The sequence below is a fragment of the Planococcus citri genome, chromosome 2 (assembly GCF_950023065.1).
Source record: "Planococcus citri chromosome 2, ihPlaCitr1.1, whole genome shotgun sequence".
NCBI lineage: Eukaryota > Metazoa > Arthropoda > Insecta > Hemiptera > Pseudococcidae > Planococcus > Planococcus citri.
The window spans coordinates 7,265,685-7,288,786 of NC_088678.1; the positions used below are offsets into that span (position 1 = coordinate 7,265,685).

General features: G+C 34.9%; 1 protein-coding gene across 2 annotated transcripts in view; it reads left to right on the top strand.

The window, feature by feature from the left end:
• The window catches only part of LOC135834409 (uncharacterized), a 532,193-nt gene that overhangs the window by 432,584 nt on the left and 76,507 nt on the right, over positions 1 to 23,102 (top strand). For both annotated transcript variants that reach the window (XM_065348275.1, XM_065348274.1), the window contains 2 exons: positions 7,353 to 7,494; positions 13,595 to 13,662. In XM_065348275.1, the coding sequence (XP_065204347.1) occupies positions 7,353 to 7,494; positions 13,595 to 13,662 (210 nt within the window). The remainder of the gene's footprint in view (positions 1 to 7,352; positions 7,495 to 13,594; positions 13,663 to 23,102) is intronic.

A 23,102-nucleotide genomic window follows, 5' to 3' on the forward strand; every position in this document is an offset into this window, starting at 1 on the left:
TGAGAGTAGGTGCTGCTGGTGCGTGTGTGTGTGTTATACGTGAGTACTTGAACGTGTACGATACGATACGATAAGTATATCGAGACAGAGCAAGGCTGAGGGGGTGAATACACAGGCAAAAGTTACAACATCGGAACAGGACACAAAAAAAAGCAGAAGCGAGAGCTAGTAAACTGTGGAATGAATTTATTATGACAGTTGGAGTGTTGGTATCAGAACGCCATTATTTTATCGTACTCGCGTGACTTTGCCTTAAATTCTTGAACTTTGGTACTTTACGCGAAATTTATTGTTCAACTTTGATAAACCTCTAAAATGATGAAATAATTTCTCGTCTCTTTATGATGCCTATTTTCTATCAACTTTTTTCCCCCTCCACGACTCGTGCCCCTACGAACAGATCGGGTAATTTTGACAATTTGTTTCTTGGGCCTTTTTTCCACTCTGCGAAGTTGACGTTTTTCACATTTCTCGTACTATGGTGCTCCCTTTCTTTAGGGAACTGAGAATGAATAAATGAACTATATACGCCTAAAATGGCGCAATATTTAATAATTCGCGACTCGATTCGAGATTTTATCGGATTAAAAGGAATTTGAAAAATTTGAAATATTCGACGAGCGTGATTTTTTCCAACTCGAAGAATCAGATTACCTAATTTTTTAAATAAGCCTTTTTTTTCTCGTTCACTTATCGAGACCGAAATCCGCCTCAGAAAGGAATTTTTTCGCTAATTTTTTCCTCTCTTGAACGACAACACGACCGACGCTTTGTATAATATAATGATGAAATTGATAAAGGGCTTTGAAAATGACCCTTGTAATGATTGCAGACTCGAACGATCTTGGCCCAGATTAAATTTATATTTCGTTGATTTAATTTCTTTAATGTGTTCTGTTTTTTTTCGAGCGAATATTTTGGCTCTTGTAAATATTTTATAATTAAATCATTTACGCATCGATGGAATTTTTCAGACGAGAATGGATTATTCGAAAAGTAATACGAAGAGTTGTATATTATCTCTTCTATTCAGGCTTCAACCAGCTGGAAACTTTGCTACTGTTTGAAAATCAGGCAAATTGATATTAGGTAAATACGCTTGAAAAAAGTTGAAAGTTGACAAAATATTGTCAAAAGGGTATTCCCAGCTAAAATAGGTAAAATTCCCGTGTCCTCGGATTATTGTAGTTTTCGCGTCATAAAACAGTGTTGGGTACCTTAAAAAAAATCTTGAACCCAAAAAATTCCCCCCTACCTCACCCCCTTGTCCATTTTTTTTGAAAAAATCCATTGAAGGATATCATTCCTAAAACTGATGAAATATTTTGGAACGCATGTGGTGCTAAAATGAAGCATTTTTCAAGAGAAACTTAATTTTTGGACACCCCCTCCACCCCTCAAAGTGGCTATTAAGAGGGTCCAAGTGCAAATCTAACTTCATATTCGTATTCAGCGTGCTCGATTCATATGATAACGATACCCATATTGTCAATCTTCTTTTGTACCAAAATGGGAGGGGGGTGTGGTGCTCATGGGCTCAAAATGGGATTTTCGAGGAAGCGAGGCTTAATTTGGAAGTCATTTTCGTGTTCAGCGATCTCAAATTAGTGAGAAAACCTCGTGTAAAAATTTTGATTTTTGAAAAAAAAAAGACTCAATTTTGAGGCAGTAATAGGCGATTTCCAGGATAAAATGGAGCTCCATGGCAAAAATCTGACTCCAGAAATGGATTCGCCGTCTCAATAAACTCCCATGGCTGAAATTTTCATTCGATTTAGCTCAAAGTTAAAAGATTTATTTTTTGGAAAAAATATGATTTCGTATTTACGGCAAACTGGTTAGGCAATTTTATTAACACCTCTGTTGCTCGAAAGTGAACGCTTTTGATTTGCTGATTCGGTCCGAAGTGATTAGTTTTTCCACTTTGAAAGATGTTTTCCGACTAATTTGAGGTCACCGAGTCCGAATTTGGTGTCCAATTTGAGCGCCAGCGTCTTTTTCATCGAGAATAGACGATTTTTTTCGCGAAATTTGCATTTTCTGGAGACCTAAAGCAAGGCTTGATTTGGACGTCGATATTTTTGTGTTCAGGGACCTCAAATTAGTCATAAATTGTCATGTAAGGTTAATGTGGGTAATTGCCAACAGGGGATGATTTGTGAAAAGAGCATTTTCGCATTTGAAATCCGGAATCATTGCAAAAAAATTCAAAATACCTAATAATATAGGTAAGTAGGTCCCTAACAATACTGATTTGAAATAAGTAGCCATCAAAAAATTTATTTGAACATATGTACCAGAAATTTTCAAACTGATTTTCAAAAAATCAACTTCGAAATGGTCACTATAAAAAATTTATTCTCAACGCCATTTAAAAAAAAAAAAAAAAGATTCAGAATCACCATAAAAAAATTTCCAAAAATGGAATCGTAATCGAAAAGTGTAGTCATTCAAAATCATCATTTATACGTATACCTACATACCTATTTAAAATGACAAAAAAATACTTTGTAATCAAATCACCCAAAAGTTCCTGCAATTGAAAAAGTTTGAAATTCCAGATTCAATTTTCAAAAATCAGTCGAAATAAATTATCAACAAAAACTTCGTGAATTTAGTAATTTAAAAAAAAATTGAAGCAGCAAAATTTTAAATTTGAAAATGAATGCTAGACGAAAACATTGTGAATTGAAGATAAAAATTAGAAACATTAAAAATGTCATATTCAAAATGATCCAGATGCAGAAAACCATTTTAAAAAATCAAAATCATGGAAAATGAATCAAATTTTGGATTTTTATTCAAATAAAGAATAAAAACAATATAAAAAACTTTGCAAATTAATGAAAAAAAAAGTTGATATTTCAACAACAAAAACACCAAAATGTTGGAAAATCAGTCGAAGAATACATTTTTTGAAAAAATCTGATCTGCAGTGAAAATGCAGAAATTATGTAAAATTAGCAGAAAATCGATCGGAACACTTGAATCGAGGAGAAAAACCACTAGAATTGATATTTTATCTTTGCTCCCAGTACAGGTTCTTGATTATTTGCAGGTCTTTGTCATCAATGTTATATTTTTTCAGGATCTCCAACATCTTCTTATGGTTGACACAATCAAATGCTTTCTCATAATCGACGAAGCAAGCAATGATTTCCCTATTTGCATTCAGCACTCTTTGAATGATCACTTTCAGCAGGGCAATTGCATCTCTCGTCCCTCTTTTCGCTACAAAGCCATATTGCGTTTCACTTAGATTTTCATCTATCTTCTTTTCAATTCTGGCATTTATGATGAAGAGTAACTTGGTCTGTTTGTTTTTCTTTGTTCTTCCATCAGATCCAGTATCTCTTGAGTCATCCATGGTTTGTGTTTTCTTCTTCCCTTGAATGGAATGGACTTTTCTGCTGCTGTTTTAACCTTCTGCTTCCATGTTTGCCACTTTTCCTTGACACCTTGTTCTTCTTCCAACCTGTCTTCCTTTTGCTTTTCCAGTTCTTCTCAGAATTTCTTTTTCACTTCTTTTGATTTGATTTTTGCAAAGTCAAGTTGTTGGTATCATTCTTTGCTCTTCTTCTGGCGCTTCAAGACTAGCTGGCATTTTGCAACCAATAGTTTGTGGTCAGAGTTGCAGTCAGCACCAGGATATGTGTGACAGTTCTTCAATGTGTTCTTGAATCTTCCTTTTACAAGTATATAGTCTATCTGGTTTCTGACTCAATCTCCAGGACTGACCCATGTGTATAATCTTCTTTCATGCTGTTTGAACCAGGTATTGCATATTACTAGAACGTGTCTTTCTGCAAACTCTACAAGCATTTCACCTCTATCATTCTGCTCTCCAAGTGTTATCTCACTGCAACTTGGCTGCCATGATCCTTCCCAACTGTGGCATTGAAGTCTCCCATCAAAAATACAACATCCTTGTTTTTCAAGCAGCTCATCACTTCTTCTAGGTTGTTGTAGAAGTTGTTGATTTCAGCTGTACTGCTATCCGCTGTTGGTGCATAAACTTGAATTATCATAATTTGTTTTGGCTTAACCTCCAATCTCACAAGTAGTATCCTCTTTGATTTTGGAATTATGGCACTGATTTTATCACTGATTTTGGTATGTACAGTAAAACCTCGATAAGTGCAACCTCAATAACTGCAAATTCGTGTTAAGTGCAACAAAAATGTAATCCCCGGTCCCTACAGTCAATTTACCATGTAAATTCACCTTCATAAGTGCAAATAGTCACCTTGATAAGTGCAACAATTTTTTGGCAGTAGAAAGCACTTTCACCTCTATAAGTGCACGTTGCTGTACGTTTCACCTCTATAAGTGCAAAATTACCTCTATAATAAAAATTGTAGGTGAATTTAACCTCTGTAAGTGCAAGTTGCTCTACATTTTGCCTCTGTAAGTGCAAAACTACCTAGACAATAGAAATTGTAGGAACCTCAATAAGTGCAAAATTACATAGGCAATGGAAATTGCAGGAGAATTTAACCTTTGTGAATTGTTTACCTCAATAAGTGCAAATTGTGGAAAAATAACCTTGCTAAGTGCAAACCTTTTTAAGTGAAAAACTCGATAAGTGCAATAATTTTTCCTGTCCCTTGAGTTTGCACTTATCAAGGTCTTACTGTATTAATATACCCACACATTGTTTGTGTGTGTCTTTTCCAGCGTAGATCATTTCATTGTCTTTATCTACCCAGTTTCTACCATTTCCAGTCCATCGGGTCTCGGTTATTCCTAATATGTTGATTTGCAATCTCCTGGCTTCTTTAATTACATTAGCAAGTTGTTCAATTTTATATCTACAAAGTTCTTACATTCCAGGTTGCGACGTTGATGTTGTTCCACCTTGTTTTGACTCCGCGTATTCTTAGCACCCTATCTGACCACCTTTGCGGATGAGGATCAGCCTGATGGAGACTTGGGGCTATTGCTAAATTGATGTCCACATAATTCTAGGGAAATGTAATGGTGTTGGTTTCCTGTTGCCTTCCACCATCAATGGAAGTAAATTGTGAAAAGAAACGATAAGAAAAATTGAAACAAATGAACACGCAGTTAAGTGAAAAAAGATGGAATTCAATTTTGGAATTGAAATTCAAAATTCAAAATGGCCCAGAAAAAATTTATGTTTTTGTAAAAGTCAGATCTGTAATGAGAAAAATTGAAATTTTGGGAAATTATCGGGAAATATTGAAAAACTTGACAGAAGGAAAGAATACATTTTGGAATCATTCAATTGAAATTAATTATGAAAAAAAAATTATGATTGACTGCTAATTTAAAAACTCAAAGTGCCAGTTGTTTTGACCCAAAGGGTTATAAAAACCTCAAAATTTGAAAATTTCTCATCTGAAGTTATTTTAGATCGGTATTATTTTTTCAATTGTTCAGTTTGGAAAATTCAATTCAAGTAATCGTAATCAATCATAAAGCTTCCTTAATTTTGAAGATAGTCTAAAAAAAATTGAAAATAACCTTTCTCATTCTCTTTGGAAAATTCTGCCATGTGATGCAAAAGCCAAGCCATGGGTAATATTAGAAGGGTTTGATAAAATACAATGCACACTTTGAAATGAAACGATGTATTTGAACATATTTACAAACGAACAAATATGTACATTAAAATAAAACTGTAGAAAATCGCCATAATAATATGAATGTTAGCGTGATCGGAACATTAGTTAGAATATTTGAAAATCGGAATCACGAGTATAAAAATATTACAAAGTCATCTTCGATGTTTGTTGACTTCTCGAATACAATGTATCTTGATAATACGAAGAATTACCAGTAAAAATTCCGTAATAAATAATTACTGATAATGACACAATTTTACATTATTTTTAAGAAGATTGAGTATTGTACCTAGGTACTTTTGTTTTTATCAAAATTGACCATTGATTTCATAAAAATCCACATCCTAAAATTGGAGTATTTTCATTGCCTTTTCAGCCAGACTCGTGTTTTTTCCTCGTACCATGAAAAATTCAACAAGTAGAACCAGATCATTTACATTTGAATTTTCATATCTAAAATAACATTCCATCTACGTGCCTTCCTATCGCATTCGGCATCAACAGCTAAAGATACACCTACAGTTGATTTTCAGTACCTAATTTACTTTTTTCACCCGTCTCTGGAGGCGACACGCGCGGCATTGGCACCTCACCTACACACACGAAACGTATCCGAGCATTTTTTCTCCTAATAATAATACGCCACATTATACTGTTTGATATTTAGAAGGCGGCAGCGTGATGAAAATTGTTGATACGACGGTGGCGTGTTAAGCATTTCATTGCTGGAATAATGCATTTTTTATGTTCGGTATTATTATTTAATGAGTTTTTTTTCACGTAGGGGAAAATGTCAGCTCGACGAAAGTGAAAGCGTGACGAGACCGTGAACCGGCTAAATTTCGGGCAATTTGTGTTTTTTATTGTGTTTATGAGTAAATAAGACTAGATGGCGGGCTTTTTTACGCCTTGTTTCTTACCACATCGAGATGGTATGTTTTATTGAAATTTACCATACAGATAATGTACTGTAAGGGAAGAAGGAATTTGTTGACGTGTCCTTTTGACTGCCACTTTTTTTTTCACCGAATAAAAAAGGCGAGGGTTGGAGAAAGCTACAGAGCGGTTTTATGTATTGAATAAAGTTTCGACCATAATTTCTTCGAGTAAATATCTAAAAAAAAAATTCAAAGTCATTTCTTCGAGGGACCAAAGAGATGCTGGAAATTTGGGTCAACTCTTCAGGCATTACGTTTTACTTTGCTGCAAGGATCAAAAGAGACCTTTGGTACTTGATGCAATGAAATAGACTATAATTAAAAGCTTTCCTCAGCGAGAGAGTACAAATATGCAGTCATACACAGTTGTGTAAATAGGTACAACCAGGAAGTGTATTCGGCAATATCGACTCGACAGGGAAGCCAAAGGGATAAAGGATAGAAAAGAGACCAAAACGGTCAACTGTTTCGATAACGAGCTTTACATAAAGTTACAAACTGAAAAGCATTTTAGTAGTTTTACTTTAATTAGAAACGAACACACAGTTTTCTGTTTAAAATTCCCAACTCTCTCTCACATCGCACCGTCGCTATACCCTGCAGTTCGATTCTTTAATATGGTAAAACGCTATCCACCTATTACAAGTTACGGTTTATTAAGCATCGCTTATTCTCCGTGTATAATTAAACAATTGCAAAATACTACGAATACGTGGAATGCATTCGAAGAATATCGCGCGAGCATCGAGCTACGTAAAAACCTCGCATACATTTATTATGGTATGGAAAAATCTCTAATCTTTTTTAATTTATTTCGCTGTTACAGAATGTTGTAAATTTCCTGCTCATTGGGTTGGAAATTGGTACCAGTCGGGAATTCGTAAGACGATATCTATCGAAGGGAATCGATTCAGTTCGAAGGGATCTTGCGTGGCTGTGGACGGAGATAAATTTCTCATCGCCAACGAGTAAGTACATACACACGCAGCTAGCTCATCTGTTGATTACAACCAACAACGCAACGTTGAACTAACCCTAATGAAATTGATACGTTCTATATAAAGGGGGAGTATAATCTGACAGCGACGTATGCTATTTTTACTATAGGTACTCGTACATTAGGTGGGTTCGAAGTTCGAAAGTTTTGTCCAAATGGTGGTTGGAAAAGCGAATGATTGGGCATTGGACAGACATTCGAATCGTAGTTTTATTGGGCAAATAATCATTCAACTTTTGGTATGTGTTTTTTTTTGTTGTGCACGGTGCGAGATTTTTATCTGTAATTTCTTGGTAGATGAGAACACCTCCCCCCCCCCCCCTCAAAATCACCACAAGTGACCAAAAATGTTTTGGATTGGATAAAAAAAAAAAACAACACAAAAGCATCCAAAAATACACTGCCTGGTCTCAAATTTCCACTGCTGAATATCATTTTTAGGTTTCAGGTGGCATTTAAAAACCATTTTGAATGGACCGTTTGTCTCGAAAATTTTTAGCCAAATTTTTTGTAAAAAATGGGGCTATTTGCGGTAGGTCAGACATTTTTATTTACTAAGTTTCAGCACGATGGTGATTTTTACATTTTATGACCTGGAGCCTGTTCTGATTGATCAAATAAAATTAAACTCGGGAAATGGGGTTCTTATGGAACCTCAAATTGACCCCTGCAGTTGGAAGGGTCAAAGTTGAAAATTACAGAAAGGTGATTTTTTTGGAGAATCATAATTTGGTCCCAAATTGATGAAAAGACTCCAAATTCATTCCATCTATGAGTACTGCCATTGTAAACAACATATCCAAATTTCAGCTTCCTAGGTCATCCCCACCACCTCACCCAACTCTTAAAATTGACCTAAGGAGCTCCCAATGACCAGCATATAATGATATGGTGCCACTTGACTGTATTTTGCAGGTTTCAACCTTCCAACTCTATTTGACCCCTCTCCAGGGTCAAAAAGTGGATTTTTTGGCTATTTTACGTGTTTTTAGACTTTTAGGAAAGCCTACAGCCTCCCCAAATTGACCTAGAACGTCCAAATTTATGCAGTACATTAGGAGGATATACCCAAAGTGCCTTTTACAGATTTCAACCTTTTAACCCTATTTGATCCCTCTCCAGAGTCAAAAAAGTGGATTTTCTTGGCTATTTTACATGTTTTTTGACCTTTAGGAAAGTCAACAGCCCCTCCAAATTGACCTAGAGGGTCCAAATTTTCACAGTACATTGGGAGGACGTATCAGAAGTGCATTTTTCTGGTTTCAGCCTTCCAAATCTATTTGACCTCTCTCCATTGGGCGAGAAAAATGGATTTTTCAGCCATTTTCAAGTTTTTTTTTTCAACTTTTAGAACACCCTGTCTCTCCTTCAAATTGACCTAGAGTTCCACACTATTTCTACATTTTCAGTGCATTTTTGGTGAATTTTGTTGAAATTTCACCATCTTCTGATTTGAACACTCTTTCAGGCACATTTTCGAGCCATTTTTCTGAAATTTCATTACCTATTTTTAATAACTTTCATTGACTTAAAATTTTTTTTTGTATTCTTACATCATTTTAACATGTTTTCAATTCAGGCATTTTTGAGTAGTTTTTCTAAAATTTCATTGATTTTTGGCAACTTTTATTGATTTTTAATGTGTTTTATTATTATTATTTTTTGGTATTTTCACATCATTTTAACATGTTTTTGGATCAGGCATTTTCGAGTAGTTTTTCTGAAATTTCATTGACTTTTAGTAACTTTTATTGATTTTTTATGCTGTTTTTTTTTTTTTGTATTTTTACATCATTTCAACAGCGTTTTCAACATTTTTTATGCATTTTCAATGAAATTTCATTGATTTTTGGGCAATTTGTAGGTATTGATTTTAATGTTGATCAAGAGTGTTATTATCACATCATTTTAACACCTTTTTCACGCATTTCCGGTTAGTTTCACCAAAATTTTATTAATTTTTTTTGACAATATTCAGTAGTTTTGATACTTTTTTGATTGTTACTCGTATTACACTATTTCAACATTTTTTCGCGCATTTTCGATCAACTTCACAAAAAAATCGAAAAATGCACTTTAGCGCCTGAAATTTTGGTACTTTTGATTTAGCATATTTTGTTTGGTTCAAAAATGTTTCTGCCAATTGAGATTTCTCCTTGAACGGGAAACAGTTTGAATTAATTAGCCCCCAAAAAATTCTCAGCTATGCAATTGAAAATTCCATTTTAGCAAAAATAAAAAAACAGCAGTTGAACTGAGCATTTGATGGATTTATTGGTGAATTTTTCTGTACTTTTCTATTTTAAATTTTCCAAGTCTTGATGCAGACCACTTTCAATGTACCCAAAGAATCCCAAAAAATGAAATAAAAACCGAAAAAGTGTCTCAACAACTAAAAAAAAAACCAAACACCAACGATTGCAAAATTCCAATTGCACAATTGAAGTTTTCGTCGTGTACCCAAATGTTGCCAATTGCTTGAAAAATGATAACAATCTCACATGGCGAACTCATATCGATGAAATTAGAAAAAAGTGCTTCAAAAAAATCAACTTACTTAAAAAACTCTCTCACACTCATTTTGGCTCTGACCGTCATACATTACTAAAACTATATCGCGCAATCATTAGACCTATACTTGATTATGGATGTCCCATTTTCTTACATGCCCCTTCCTCCACCCTTGATAAACTGAACACAATTCAAAATACAAGCGTGAGAATAGCTACAGGTGCTTTTAGATCTACTCCCACTCCCAGTCTTTTAACTGATGCTTTTGAATGTCCTTTAAACATTCGTAGACATTATATCTCTGCTCTATCCTTCCTAAACATCAAAGCCAACTCAAACTTTAACATTAACTTACAATACTCCACTAATATGCAATCTACCCCTACAAATTTTGGTAATTTTCTTAATGATATTGACTCTAACAATATCAATATCCTACATTTCCCAATTAACCTACTACCACCCTGGCAAAATTATAATCCTACCATTGACCTCTCCCTAACAGAATTTAATAAAAAACAAACAAATCCAATAATTTTCAAAAAACATTTTCTCTGTCTTCTAAACAAATATGAAAAATTTAATCAAATATACACAGATGGTTCAAAATCAAATCAATTTGTAGGTTGTGCTTTCACTCAAAAGGACTTTACCACTCCTATTGCTCTGCCTTCTCAATGCACCATTCTAACTGCTGAATTGTATGCGATAAAATATGCTATTTTATACACTACAGACTTCTTACAAAACGAAACTGTCATCTTCTCTGACTCACTCTCTGCAATCCTATCTATAAAAAATTATAAATCAAAGAACTCTCATCCCATCTCTCAAGAAATTGTAAATTTTCTTCAGTCTACTCCTCAGCTTCAAAATTTAGTGTTATGTTGGATCCCTTCACACTCTCAAATAGAAGGTAATGAAATTACTGACAAAACTGCTAAACAGGCTTTCAAAAATCTACCTATAGCAAACATACCAGTTCCCCTTTCTGACTTAAAATTACATGCAAAAAAGATCATGTTTGATGAGTTCCACTCCTACTGGTCCCAAATTCCTAACACAAATAAATTAAAAAGTATTAAAAACTCTGCATCATTCTGGAAAACATCTGAACAACCCAACCGTCGTTCAGAAGTAATACTAACTCGCCTTCGAACTGGACACTCTTTACTCACCCATCAATACTTATTCCTAAAACAACCTCCTCCTATGTGTTCCACTTGCAATGTTCCTCTAAATGTTCCCCACATACTCATACACTGTCCCATTTTCCAACATACTCGCTCCCTCTTTCTAAATTCCAATCAAATAAATACTATCCTATCAGATGATCCAGTCGCAATAAATAATGTACTGAACTTTGTAAATATCACAGGACTAAGACAAAAACTATAGTTTAATAATTATATGCTTACATTATAAATTTTCTTACTTTGTAATATCTATAATTTATAATTTGCTATGTAGATAACTGTGCCAAATGTAATGATGAGGTGCCCCTAGCCATAGTAGCTGTTTATGGCACCCAATAAAATAAATAAATAAATAAAATAAGTACATTTTTCCTTTCTCTGGAGATAGGTTCAAAATTAGTTGGAAACCCCTATTTTGGGTAAGAATTTCAACAATCCTGTATTGACTCTTGAATGAACAAAAGGAAATGAAAACGTAGGTACATCAATTTTATCAGATTTTGATTTTTTTTTTGATCAAAAAATAAGCCAAATGATTTTTTGAAAATTACTAAAAATTCAGAAACGATATTCAGAGCTTGAAATTTGACTTTGTGGTGACTTTTTAGATACTCTTTCGATTTAATCCGAGTTCATTGGGTGTTGAATTTGCATTTTGGCCTTTTTATGATACCCAACTGTCCCAAAAGTGGAGAATCCAAAAGCTCACTGGAGACTTAAGAATGGCTCTAAACCATGGGGTGGGGAATGAGAAGGTTGAAATGAAATAAAAGCCAAATTTATGTTTTGTAACACTTCAATTTTAAAAGAATCTTTTTGACCAATTTTGAATTTTAAAAAATTGATCAAAAATCGAAAAACGAAATTCAACGTTTAAAATTGGGTCTCGTGGTATATTTTTATTTAAATTTACTCCGAGTTCAGAACGACGGCAACAGGTGTTGAATCACATTTCGGCTTTTTTTGTTAAAATTTATTGGAAACTGAAAATCCTAAAATCCGCTAACAGCTTCAGAATCGTTTTACATTACGGTTAACAATCGATTTGAGAAGTCGAAATTGAGAAAAATCCACATTTCAATTGTCTGTCTCAATTTCTTCAAATAATATTTATTTTTTACCCACAAAAAATAGGGCAAATCAGTATTAATAATTTTTGTAAGAATTCTCAAAAATCAAAAAATCAAGTTCCAGTTTCAAAAATTTGACTGGCTGAAATTTTTTTAAAAATTTTGTTGAAATTTTATTGATTCTTAATGCTATATTGACTGTTTTTCTTTTACATCATTTCAACACTTTTTCCTGCACTTTTTGGACAGTTTTTCTAAAATTCATCAATTTTTGGCAAATTTCAGAAATTTTAATTCTTTTTCGAGTGTTTTTTTTTGTATCATAATTATGGACACTTTTTCATGCATTTTGAGCAGTTTTATTGAAATTGTATCTATGTTTGGCAACTTTCATTTATTCTTATGCTTTTTTTTTTAGCATTTTAACATTGTAAAAATTGATACGATAAGTATTCCATATTTTGATTTTCTAATTAAATTTTTTCCGAGAGAGGAGGGGAGCAAAATTACCTTGAAAACCTCCATTTTGGGAAAATTTCTACAATCCTGAATTGACTCTTGAATGGTTGAGAGCAAATAAAGCTTACCTGGTTCAGTGATTCTCAATCTCAATCAAAATCCCGAGTCTTCAAGCATCCAGTTAACTGGTCTGATTGCGAAATGAAAAAATGTACTTAGAAGGATTTTGACCCAATTCAATGCAGACCTTGTGTTGAAAGTCACTCTGAAAATCAGAAAAAGTTTTCGGCCTGGACTTCCGGAGTTGCCCCTGGAGAGAAGATGTGGGTCCTCAATGAGGGGATACTCCCAAAAAATGCGTTTTTTTCGCCTCAGCCCACTTCCCCCTCACTCAACCTGTTTTGGAAAAAAATGAGCCAGTTTCAAAAGATGATATTTGAGATTATGAGTCAATTTAGGTGATTGCCATCAAAACTCAAGACCATTTTCAGGGTTGTATACTGAGCAGTTGAAAATTGGCTAATCGCCAATTTCAAAGTGAATTCGTGTTTTGAAAATATTTTTTCCTCAAATGATTCGCATTTATCATATCGAAACATCGAAATCTTAAACTGAGGAAATATTTTGGAATGTAGTCGTACGAATTTATTTTCAAGAAATCGATTTTAAAAAAGCCAAAAACACATTCATTTTGGGTGGAGGGGGAGAAAGTTGAAATCTGCAATAATGACCTAAAAATTGGCACAACATATACTTGAGCTAGCTGAGCTCTCTAATAAACTATAGCACTGGAAAACTCGAGAATTAATTTTTTTCATCTGCGTTTTGTTCACAGTGACCGAAGTTGCTACCGATGCGTCGTCATTCACGAAAAACACTACAACGTATTGCAATATAAAGAAAGTAAGTGATGATATTTGCTTCATAAATTTTCACCCAAAAACACCGCGTTCAACTACCTATAACTGCTATATTCGACTACTACAATATAGGTACTGGGTACTGCTTTCTATGTGGCTTTCTCCTTTATATCCTAAATCTCTCCACAGCGTACTTAACGTCAACCTACACATAAGGGAGCGAAGTGGTATCGATGGTGTTCTGCAAATAGGGTATTGTTAATGACCCGAGATGTAACGGCTGCCAGTGCAAACACTCGACCGTAAACCTTCGTTGAATACCCTTTGCTATGCACTTACATTGAGAATCTTTTTGCTCTATAGCAGAGTATACCTCTTCAATATAGTCGGCGATAATGAGTGTTACGGAGGTTATTGTTTCCGCATTGATTGGTACAATATAGTGTATAGAGTTGTTGTGTGTGTGGTGAAAGTTTTGGTGCAATTTTTACCCTAAAATTACACCTTTATTTGATGCGGTATTATTATTACTGCTGTAGGGATTGTGAAATAATAAAAGAAATAATTCTTTTGGTCAATTCCAAGTGGTTTGAAGAGCTGGTCTTTTCAAAAATGTGGAGAGAAAAGTCAAATAAGTATACCATGATCTTGGGCCATAAAAATGTAGATCTGTGAGCAGTGCACTGTTTGGTCTTTCAATTTCTAGATCAAAATCAATCGAAAACTACATACGAGTTATTTCTCTTTCTCGATCTTGGTCGAGTCTCAGAATTGGAGAAATAAAAATATAAATATACGATTCGAAGCTGCAGTCTCGAGCTGCCTACGTTTGCGAAACGCCATAAACGCGCCGCCGAAATTACCTCTTTTTGTATGTGAAAAAACGTAGCTTTTAAATTGCGAACGCGTGTAATATATCCTGTTTAACGTCTTCCATGTACACAGTAAATAGCAGTCATTTCCGAAGCAACCGTATAAGCGGCGACACTTAAAAGTGACAAATTTTCAGTATCAAATTTCCTTAAAAATAAAACCAAGACCGAGAGATAACCGAGCTAATGGGCATGTTTATGCGTATATGGTGAATATATACGAGTATCTAGAGCGAGTTATACTTATTCCTCGAGCTATTTTACGACCATACTTGCGAACAAATTTATCGTTTTGGAGAGATGCGAGAGGTGGTGTGAACTGCGAAGTGGGATTTTATTTCTTTAAATGAGCCGGACGTGATTGAAGGCTTAATTATAGTGAGTGCATTGGTGATTCCAAGAATTTGGAGGGTACAAAATAAATATCGGATTTTCAACTCTTTATTAAAACACTTACCATCTATGTATACATTAATACTCTAAGTAACTTATTGTAAATTCATTTTAAAACTACCTTATTATCCTTAAAGTGCTTAATTACCTACATACTATTTACTAACCTATGAAGGGTGGATCGAGAAACATAATGTTGGAAAAATTTCGCTACCCTATTGACAATTTTACTAGCAGAATGCTAGCATTAGTAGCACCCACCTAGCATGAGTAGCAGGAAACTAGCATGATACTAGCGTTATGCTAGCATGAAATGAACTAGCATAACATGCTAGCAAAATGCCAGCTTATTGCTAGCATGATACAAACTAGCAAGAAGTATGTTAGCAATGAGCTAGCTACATGCTAGCAACATAACTACCGAATGAAGCTAGCATTTCCCGCTAGCAAAATGCTATCATATATCTAGTATGAGATGAGCTAGCACAATGCATGCTAGCAATATGCTAGTTAAAACCTTGCCCCTTAATTACCAAGTGATGCTAGCAGTTCATACTAGCATGATGCTATCATATCGCTAGCATGGGGTGAGCTAGCAAAATGTATGCGAGCAATGTGCTAGTCAACCCCTTGCCTCATAATTACCTAGTAATGCCAGTTGTCCCTGCTAGCATGATGCTATCATATTGCTAATGCAAGATTATCTAGCAAAATGTATGCTAGGGGTATGCTAGTAAAAACCCAGCACCATAATTATCGAGTGATCCCAGCAGTTCCTGCTAGCAAAATTCTAGCATAATACTAGCCTGAGATGAGCTAGCACAATGTACGCTAGCAACATGCTAGTTATATCCTAGCATCATAATTACCGAGCGATGCTGGTAGTTTCTCCTAGCATAAAGCTAACAATGTTGCTAGCATGATATGAGCTAGTAAAAACTACACTAGCCATACACTAATTAATCCTAGGAGAATAATTATCTTATTAACAATTTTACTAGCAGAATGCTAGCATTAGTAGCAGAATACTAGCACGGTGCTAGCATGGAATCAACTAGCAGATTACCAGTTAGAATAGTGTTAGCACTTAGCACTTTGCCAGCAGATATTTTATTGGAAAATTCATCCTAGCATTGAACTGGTATGATGCTAGCATGCGGTGAACTAGCAAAAGACAGGCCAGCAATTTGCTGGTTACATGCTAGCAGCATAACCACCGAGTAAAGCTAGCAGTCACTACTAGCATATTGCTAGTGCATTGCTAGCACCCTGTAATGGTGCTAGCTTGAGGTGAACTAGCAAAAGGCATGCTAGCAATCTGCTAGTTACATGCTAGAAATACAATCACAGGTAAACTTGCACTAGTCTACTGCTAGTGCTATTCTAACCTTGGTAAAGCTAGCAGTCAAAGTACTAGCATGGTGCTGGATTTTCGTTAAAAGACTTCTTATCCAGGTGCTAGCAGTCAAGTGCTAGCATAATGCTAGCAAATTGCTAGCGTTGTTCTTTAATATGATACACTTAACTTCTCTTAGATGAAGTATGTAGTCAAGTCGAATATAAGCTCAATACAGTTTCCTGTTTAAATTAAGAAGAGTGAAGTTGGCAAACTAATCACTCAGCTTATACTAGCACAAGATGCTAGTGCAATGCTAGTTCTAAACTAGCATTGTAGGGCAATTGCCCATTTTTGGATATTCTTGGGAAACATACCATAATTAAAAATATACCCTATTCTTTTATAAGGAAATTAATAAACTTCTAGCATTCTACATATTATACACATGCTAGCAAATGCTAGCAAAAAGCTAGCAAGATCATGCTAGCACCAGTAGCACCATTTTGAACACCTGCACTAGCGTATCTGCTAGCAAACTGACGCTAGTATAATGCTAGTCCCCCTACTAGAATTATGCCAGTTGTATGCCAGCATATGCTGGAAATATGCTAGCATGACTATGCTAGCACTGTTGCTAGCATTCTGCCACTTGAAATTGTCAATAGGGTAAATTCAGCGAAGATTTTCATTTTGAGTTGAAAGGTACTCAAAAAACAATTTCAAAAGTTACTTTGTAAAATTTTCAACTCTGGAAGTGCCTCCTATGGGGAGATAAAGACCCTCAAAGAAGAAAAATTTTCGTAAAAATCGTGGTTTTGTAAGCAACAGGTATAGCTTAAATCGACGCAGAATTTCAAATAGGTAGGTACCTACTTTCATTTTAGACTGGACCATTTTCCCCAAAACAGGTCATGATGCTACAGAAGTGAAAAAAGTACGATATTTTCGCCTCTGCTGAATATTGCCAAAATCTTCAAACTTTTTTTTGGGAGGGAGGGGTCGATCGACCCATTTTTTTCAAAAATTTTTTTGAGGTAGATGACTTTCATGATTGCAAAAAACTTATTTTTCCCGCCTGAAATCCAACATTTTGTTGCAAATTTTTTTTCTCGTAATCGTTGAAAGACCCTTCACCCCGAATTAGAACCAAATTCGTCAAATTTCCCCATGTTTTATGATTTTTATTAAAAATTCTGAATTACCCAATTTTGGGGACCCCTGACTCTCTTTTGGGGTGAGCCACTGGGCTTAAGTTCTTGTGGGACATGTTTTCCAAATTGTAAAATAATTACATCTGACGAAAAGACCCAGAAAAACATTGAGAATTTCTAATTTTTCTGAAATTGCGATTCCTATGATGTTTAGGAAATATCTTGGAATGCAGTGTTGCCAATTTATCGGCCATTAGGTATTACCTATTTCAAAACATCCAGAAAAATAGCCACAACTTATCAACATTTTTCGGTTTCTCGAAATTGGCAATAATGACAAAAAATTAACCCGACTATATTCTAAAATATTTCCCAAGTTTCAGAAAAGATTATTATGCTACGATATTTTGGCATACTAAAGGCGAAATTTTTGAAAAGGGTCATTCCATGTCAATTCGACCAAAAAAAGGCGATTTTGAAAGTCATATCTTTCGATTTCGCTCAAATTTTTTTACAATATCTACCCACCCACGAAGTGAGAAACCCGCAATCAGTTTGGTCCCAGCACCCTCAGAATGTGGATGGAGGGGGGGGGGGGCTTCCATTATTTTCACATTGTCTCGAGGTACTCAACTTCAGCAGCACATTCCTCCAAAACTATGATACTTTGATCAAAACTGATTTCACAGTTCTAAAAGGCATTGTATTTAGAACTTTTTAAGAATTTTGAAATTTTCAAAATTTGAAAGTTGAACTTTCAACTTGAAAGTTCAAATTTCAAAATGGTGCTGTAAGTGGGAGCTACCATTTAAAATTCTGAAAAAATTCCCATAGATGTACCTTTTGATGCTTTTTCAAAATATTTGAGTTTCGAGATGGAATCTCTTAATGGAGAGGGAGCATCTCCACCCCCAATTTGGGGCAAAACTTTTGAAAAAAATTCTGGGGCATGTGACATATCGAATTCTATGTGTTTGGTAACGCTGAACACGAATATGACGTCAGATTTTTGATAGGACCCCATCCGTGGCCCCAGCACCTCTTCAAAGGGGGATAAAAGTTCAAAATAGGGTTTTTTTCGTGAAACACATCAAATAGTATGTTTTTGGTGACGCTGAATACGAATATGGGGTCAGATTTGTGGTTGCACCTCATCTATGGCCTCCAACAAATTTTTTGGACTTTCACCAATTGGGGGAGGTTCTGGGAGCCATGGTTGAGGTCAATTTGAAAAATTACTGCTATATTCGTGTTCAGCGATATCGAAAACATACTATTTCATGTGTCACACGATTGAAACCATTTTTTTTTTTTAGGTTATCCCCATTGGCGAGGTGCTGGGGGCCGTGGGTGGGTCCAATCAAAAATCTGACATCACATTCGTATTCAGCGTCATCAAAAACATGCTATTTGATGTGTCGCACAAAAAAAAACTATTTTGAACTTTTACTCCATTTGGGGAGGTGCGAGGGGACGTGGATGGGGTCCAACCAAAAATCTAACGTCATATTCGTGTTCAGCGTTACCAAAAACTTACAATTCGATGTATCACATGCCTCAGATTTTTCTTTTGAAAGCTTTGCCCAAAATTGGGGGTGAGGGTGCTCCCCTTCCATTAAGAGATCCCATCTCGAAACTTAAATATTTCAAAAGAGCATCAAAAGGTGCATCTATGGAAATTTTTTCAGAATTTTAAATGATAGCTCCCACTTACAGCGCCATTTTGAAATTTTAACTTCAAATTTGAAAGTTCAACTTTCAAATTTTGAAAACTTCAAAATACTTAAAAAGTTCGAAATTCAATACCCTTTTGAACTATGAAATTAGTTTTGATCAAAGTATCATAGTTTTGGAGGAATGCGCTGCTGAAGTTGAGTACCTCGAGAGACAATGTGAAAATAATGGAAGCCCCCCCCACCCGCCCCCTGAAAGGGCTGGGACCAAACTGATTGCGGGTTTCTTACTTCCTGGGTGGGTAGATATTGTAAAAAAAAATTGAGCGAAATCGAAAGACATGACTCAAAAACGTTTGGTCGAATTGACACGGAATGACCCGAAAGAAAATATTTTTATATCACGAATTTGTCCAAAAATGAGCTAATAGCGGTCATGGATTTTGATGGTAATGACCTAGGTGAACCCAGAATCTTCAATACCATCTGTTGAAATTGTACGATTCTTCCCTAAACAGGTTTGGTAGGGGCTGGAGCAAAAAAATAAACAAGATGTTTTCGAAAATGCCATTCTTTAGGGGGCTGCCATGCAATTGCGCCAAAAGTACCCGGAATTGCGCCGAGTAAAAAAATTAGGCATACCCGGAATTGCGCCACATAAAAAAATTTGTGTATGGGGAATTGCGCCAGTCAAAAGAACGAATCCTCCCATCACACTTATACTCAGACTTCGGATTGTCAGATTAATAATTTTTCTGGTGTGGTTAAAAAATTTGTTCTTATGATTATAGGTACCTATAAGTATTCAGTCCAGCTCCAGCAATAGATACAGATTGTCAACAAAAAAATAATCCACATTTCTAATACACCGAGGGCGCATACGAAAAGGTACCTTATGGCCAAAAAATTAATTTTTTTCTTCTTCGCCCAATTTTCCTAGGGATTCTTCAAAAATCGAGTAGAACCCTCCATAGACAAAAATTTTTTTGGCCATAAGGTACCTTTTTGTATGCGCCCTCACATATATCTGGATGAGCATGTGAGAAGTAAGTTTTTAAGGTCGAATGAAAAGCCTCACACACATTCCTTGTCCTTCCCGTATGTCTATTGACGCTCATAGGTGAGGAGGAAAAGCTGAGTCTTCGGATATGTACATACATAGTACTTACTCTACCAGATAATTACAAAATAATATGTGCATACGTAGGTACTTTATGTATGAATATAGTAAAATGCACCTCTATAGGTTGGTGATTCATTATCAATTCAGATAACTGCGACTGAACGATGAACGATTCGTTCATATTTTGTTCATATCACATTTTTCTCAACTCGGCGCAATTGCCAGTATATCTTTTTTAAAACCTGGCGCAATTCCGGGTACATGATTTCAACCATTTGGCGCAATTGCAGGGCTCCCCTTTAGGGGACCTACATCTCCATCCAGGGACTCTCCGGAGCTGACATTTTTTCTGAGTGGTTTTCCGCTCAAAATGGTCTCCATTGATTTTGGTCAGAATTCTCTTACAGGTTTTTTCTACGATCCTTTCTTATGCATAATTTGCTTACAAAAATTATTTTACAAGGTACCTATTAAATTTCATTGGAAAACTTATTCATTAAAATGGAGGAAAAAATTAAGTACCTATATTGAAAAAGAAAAAATTAAAATAATGCTCTTATAATTTACCTACCTACTTCAAGCAAAATAATTTGCATTTTCGTGACATATCGATATCACACCTATGAATTTTTCATGAACGAAATCAAACCAACACGTGACGATTTTAAGCGTCCGCTGATTTAAACGTATCTTTTCGAAGCGTGAAAAATATTCCAATAGCGAAGCTTTCCAAAATAGTACCCAGATCTTGTAATTTTTCGAAAAAATCGACCCGTCTCATCAAAGCCAAATGCTCTTCGCTGTTATTATGATTATGATGTGAAACATCCAGTATCAGAGAAATCGCTCCATACGACTCTGCGACGCCAAAAACAGCAGAAAACCCGCCCAGCATGATAAGAAGACGGATATGTAGAGAAAATCTGGACCACAATTCGGCTTTATCGATATCCGATATTTTTATATACCGAGCCGCACCGCCGATAAAAAATAAACGCGAGATACGAATCATAATCAACATAGTATTTTCTTCAAAAATCAGCGTCACTATTTGAGATATTTCTCCGAAAAAGTGAAACAGTATGATGTATAACAAGGGAACACTTGTACCCAGAAGACAATACATGAAAAATTTTTTGTTTTGAGTTACCGAAGTAGGACGATGCATGTACAAGCTCACTTTTCGAAAGCATAAGAACAAATCCAGTGCGATGATTAGTTTGAAGAATGCCATTTTCACCACGATGTACGTGTAGTAGAACCATCGAACGTCGTGACGTATTCTCCATTTATTTGTAACGCCGTTTAGAATGCAAACTGGGTAGAATAAAAGCAGAAGGAAGCAGTAGAAGGTGAGATTTTTACATGCCAAACTTTGCTTCGGTATGGTACTTCGGAAAAATTTGTAAAAGTGTACGATCAGGAAAGCGATTGATGGTACAGATAGAACTCTGTGTACGATTACCAGTACATCCAAATCAACTTCGGAACTTCCTATTTTTCTGTCCATTGTTTCGCGTGCCTTACAGGTACCTAATTGACAAAAATCGCGATGGTTAGGATTTCATTAATTCGGAAACGAATTTATAGAATCATTTATGGCATTTATAGATTTTAAGAAAAATGAAAAAAAATCGAAAGATTTATCGAGCAAATTTCATGACACGATTATTCCAAAAATATGTATAAAGTCTCCCTCTGAAAGAATAGTTTCAAACCATGAGAGTGTTGTTTTGGTCTTGACTTTTCAAATTAAAAAAAATAAAATAAGTTTCGTACTATTATTTATTGAAATTATTTTAAACTTTCGAAAAACGATTTCCTAAAATTTTGCCAGACTTTTGAATTCTTGGATTTTTTTTTTGAATTTCTGAAATTGTTCATTAAGTAATATTTTGAGCGACATACTTTTAGTTACGTCTGATATTCCAAATTTTTAAAAATTTCACATTAGGTACTTATTTTAATAACAAATTGATTTCTTCCTCAAATTTTGAAAAGTCAAAATTGAAAGTGATGCATTTTTCCAAGTTTTTAAAAGTGTGACAATGAAATAAAATGTATTCAAAATTGATCACTTTTTTCAAGTCTTTAAATGTGCATTAAATACGTATACGGTTTCAAATTCTATAAAAAGAAATCATACTTGAATCTGATTCATTTTACTTACTTGTGTAGTGCGGTTTCGTTGATATTTCCAATTTTAGTGAAGTATTGTCGAATATCACTCAATAACGTTCATAGAATCAAAATCGACTCCCGAATTATAAGGTGCTCGAATAACGAATGCTTCTGATATTTTTATAAATTACGTTCGTTGTGAAAAAGGTACCCACTTGTTTACAGACTTTCAGGCTTTCGGGTATCGTAGTATCGTACCTATTTTTGCTATTTTTATCGCCAGTTCATGAAGTAATCGGATATTCAAAGATAAATTCTCGTCTAAAAAAACAATTTTTGCAAAATATATCTCCAATTTTTGTGATAAATGATGAATTATCGATATAATTCGTCGCTCTAACCGTTTGTTTTAATCATACCCTTGAATATGGGACCAATAAAAATTATACAGATTGAACGGATGTACAGTTTGATACCATTTATGGTAATGACAAAAGGTAAATCTCTCTCCTCTCCTCTCAACATTGCACGTGTCGAAAGTAAAAATTCTAAATTTAGAATTTTTCAGAGCTGTCGCGTCAATTACAGTTTGGAATATACTACGTATTTGAATTTGATCATAGAAGCAATCAAATTGGTACCTAGTATTTTGTATAAGATTACACGTTGGATTTTTCATGGTAATTTCAGATCTTAGGCTCCAAGAAAAAGCTTAAAATTTTGCTGAATCAAAAAAAAAGTGAAAATTGTGGTAAATTGACTCTATAAAATAAACCAGGCAATGAAAAAAAAAAAAAAAAAATGAAAAAAT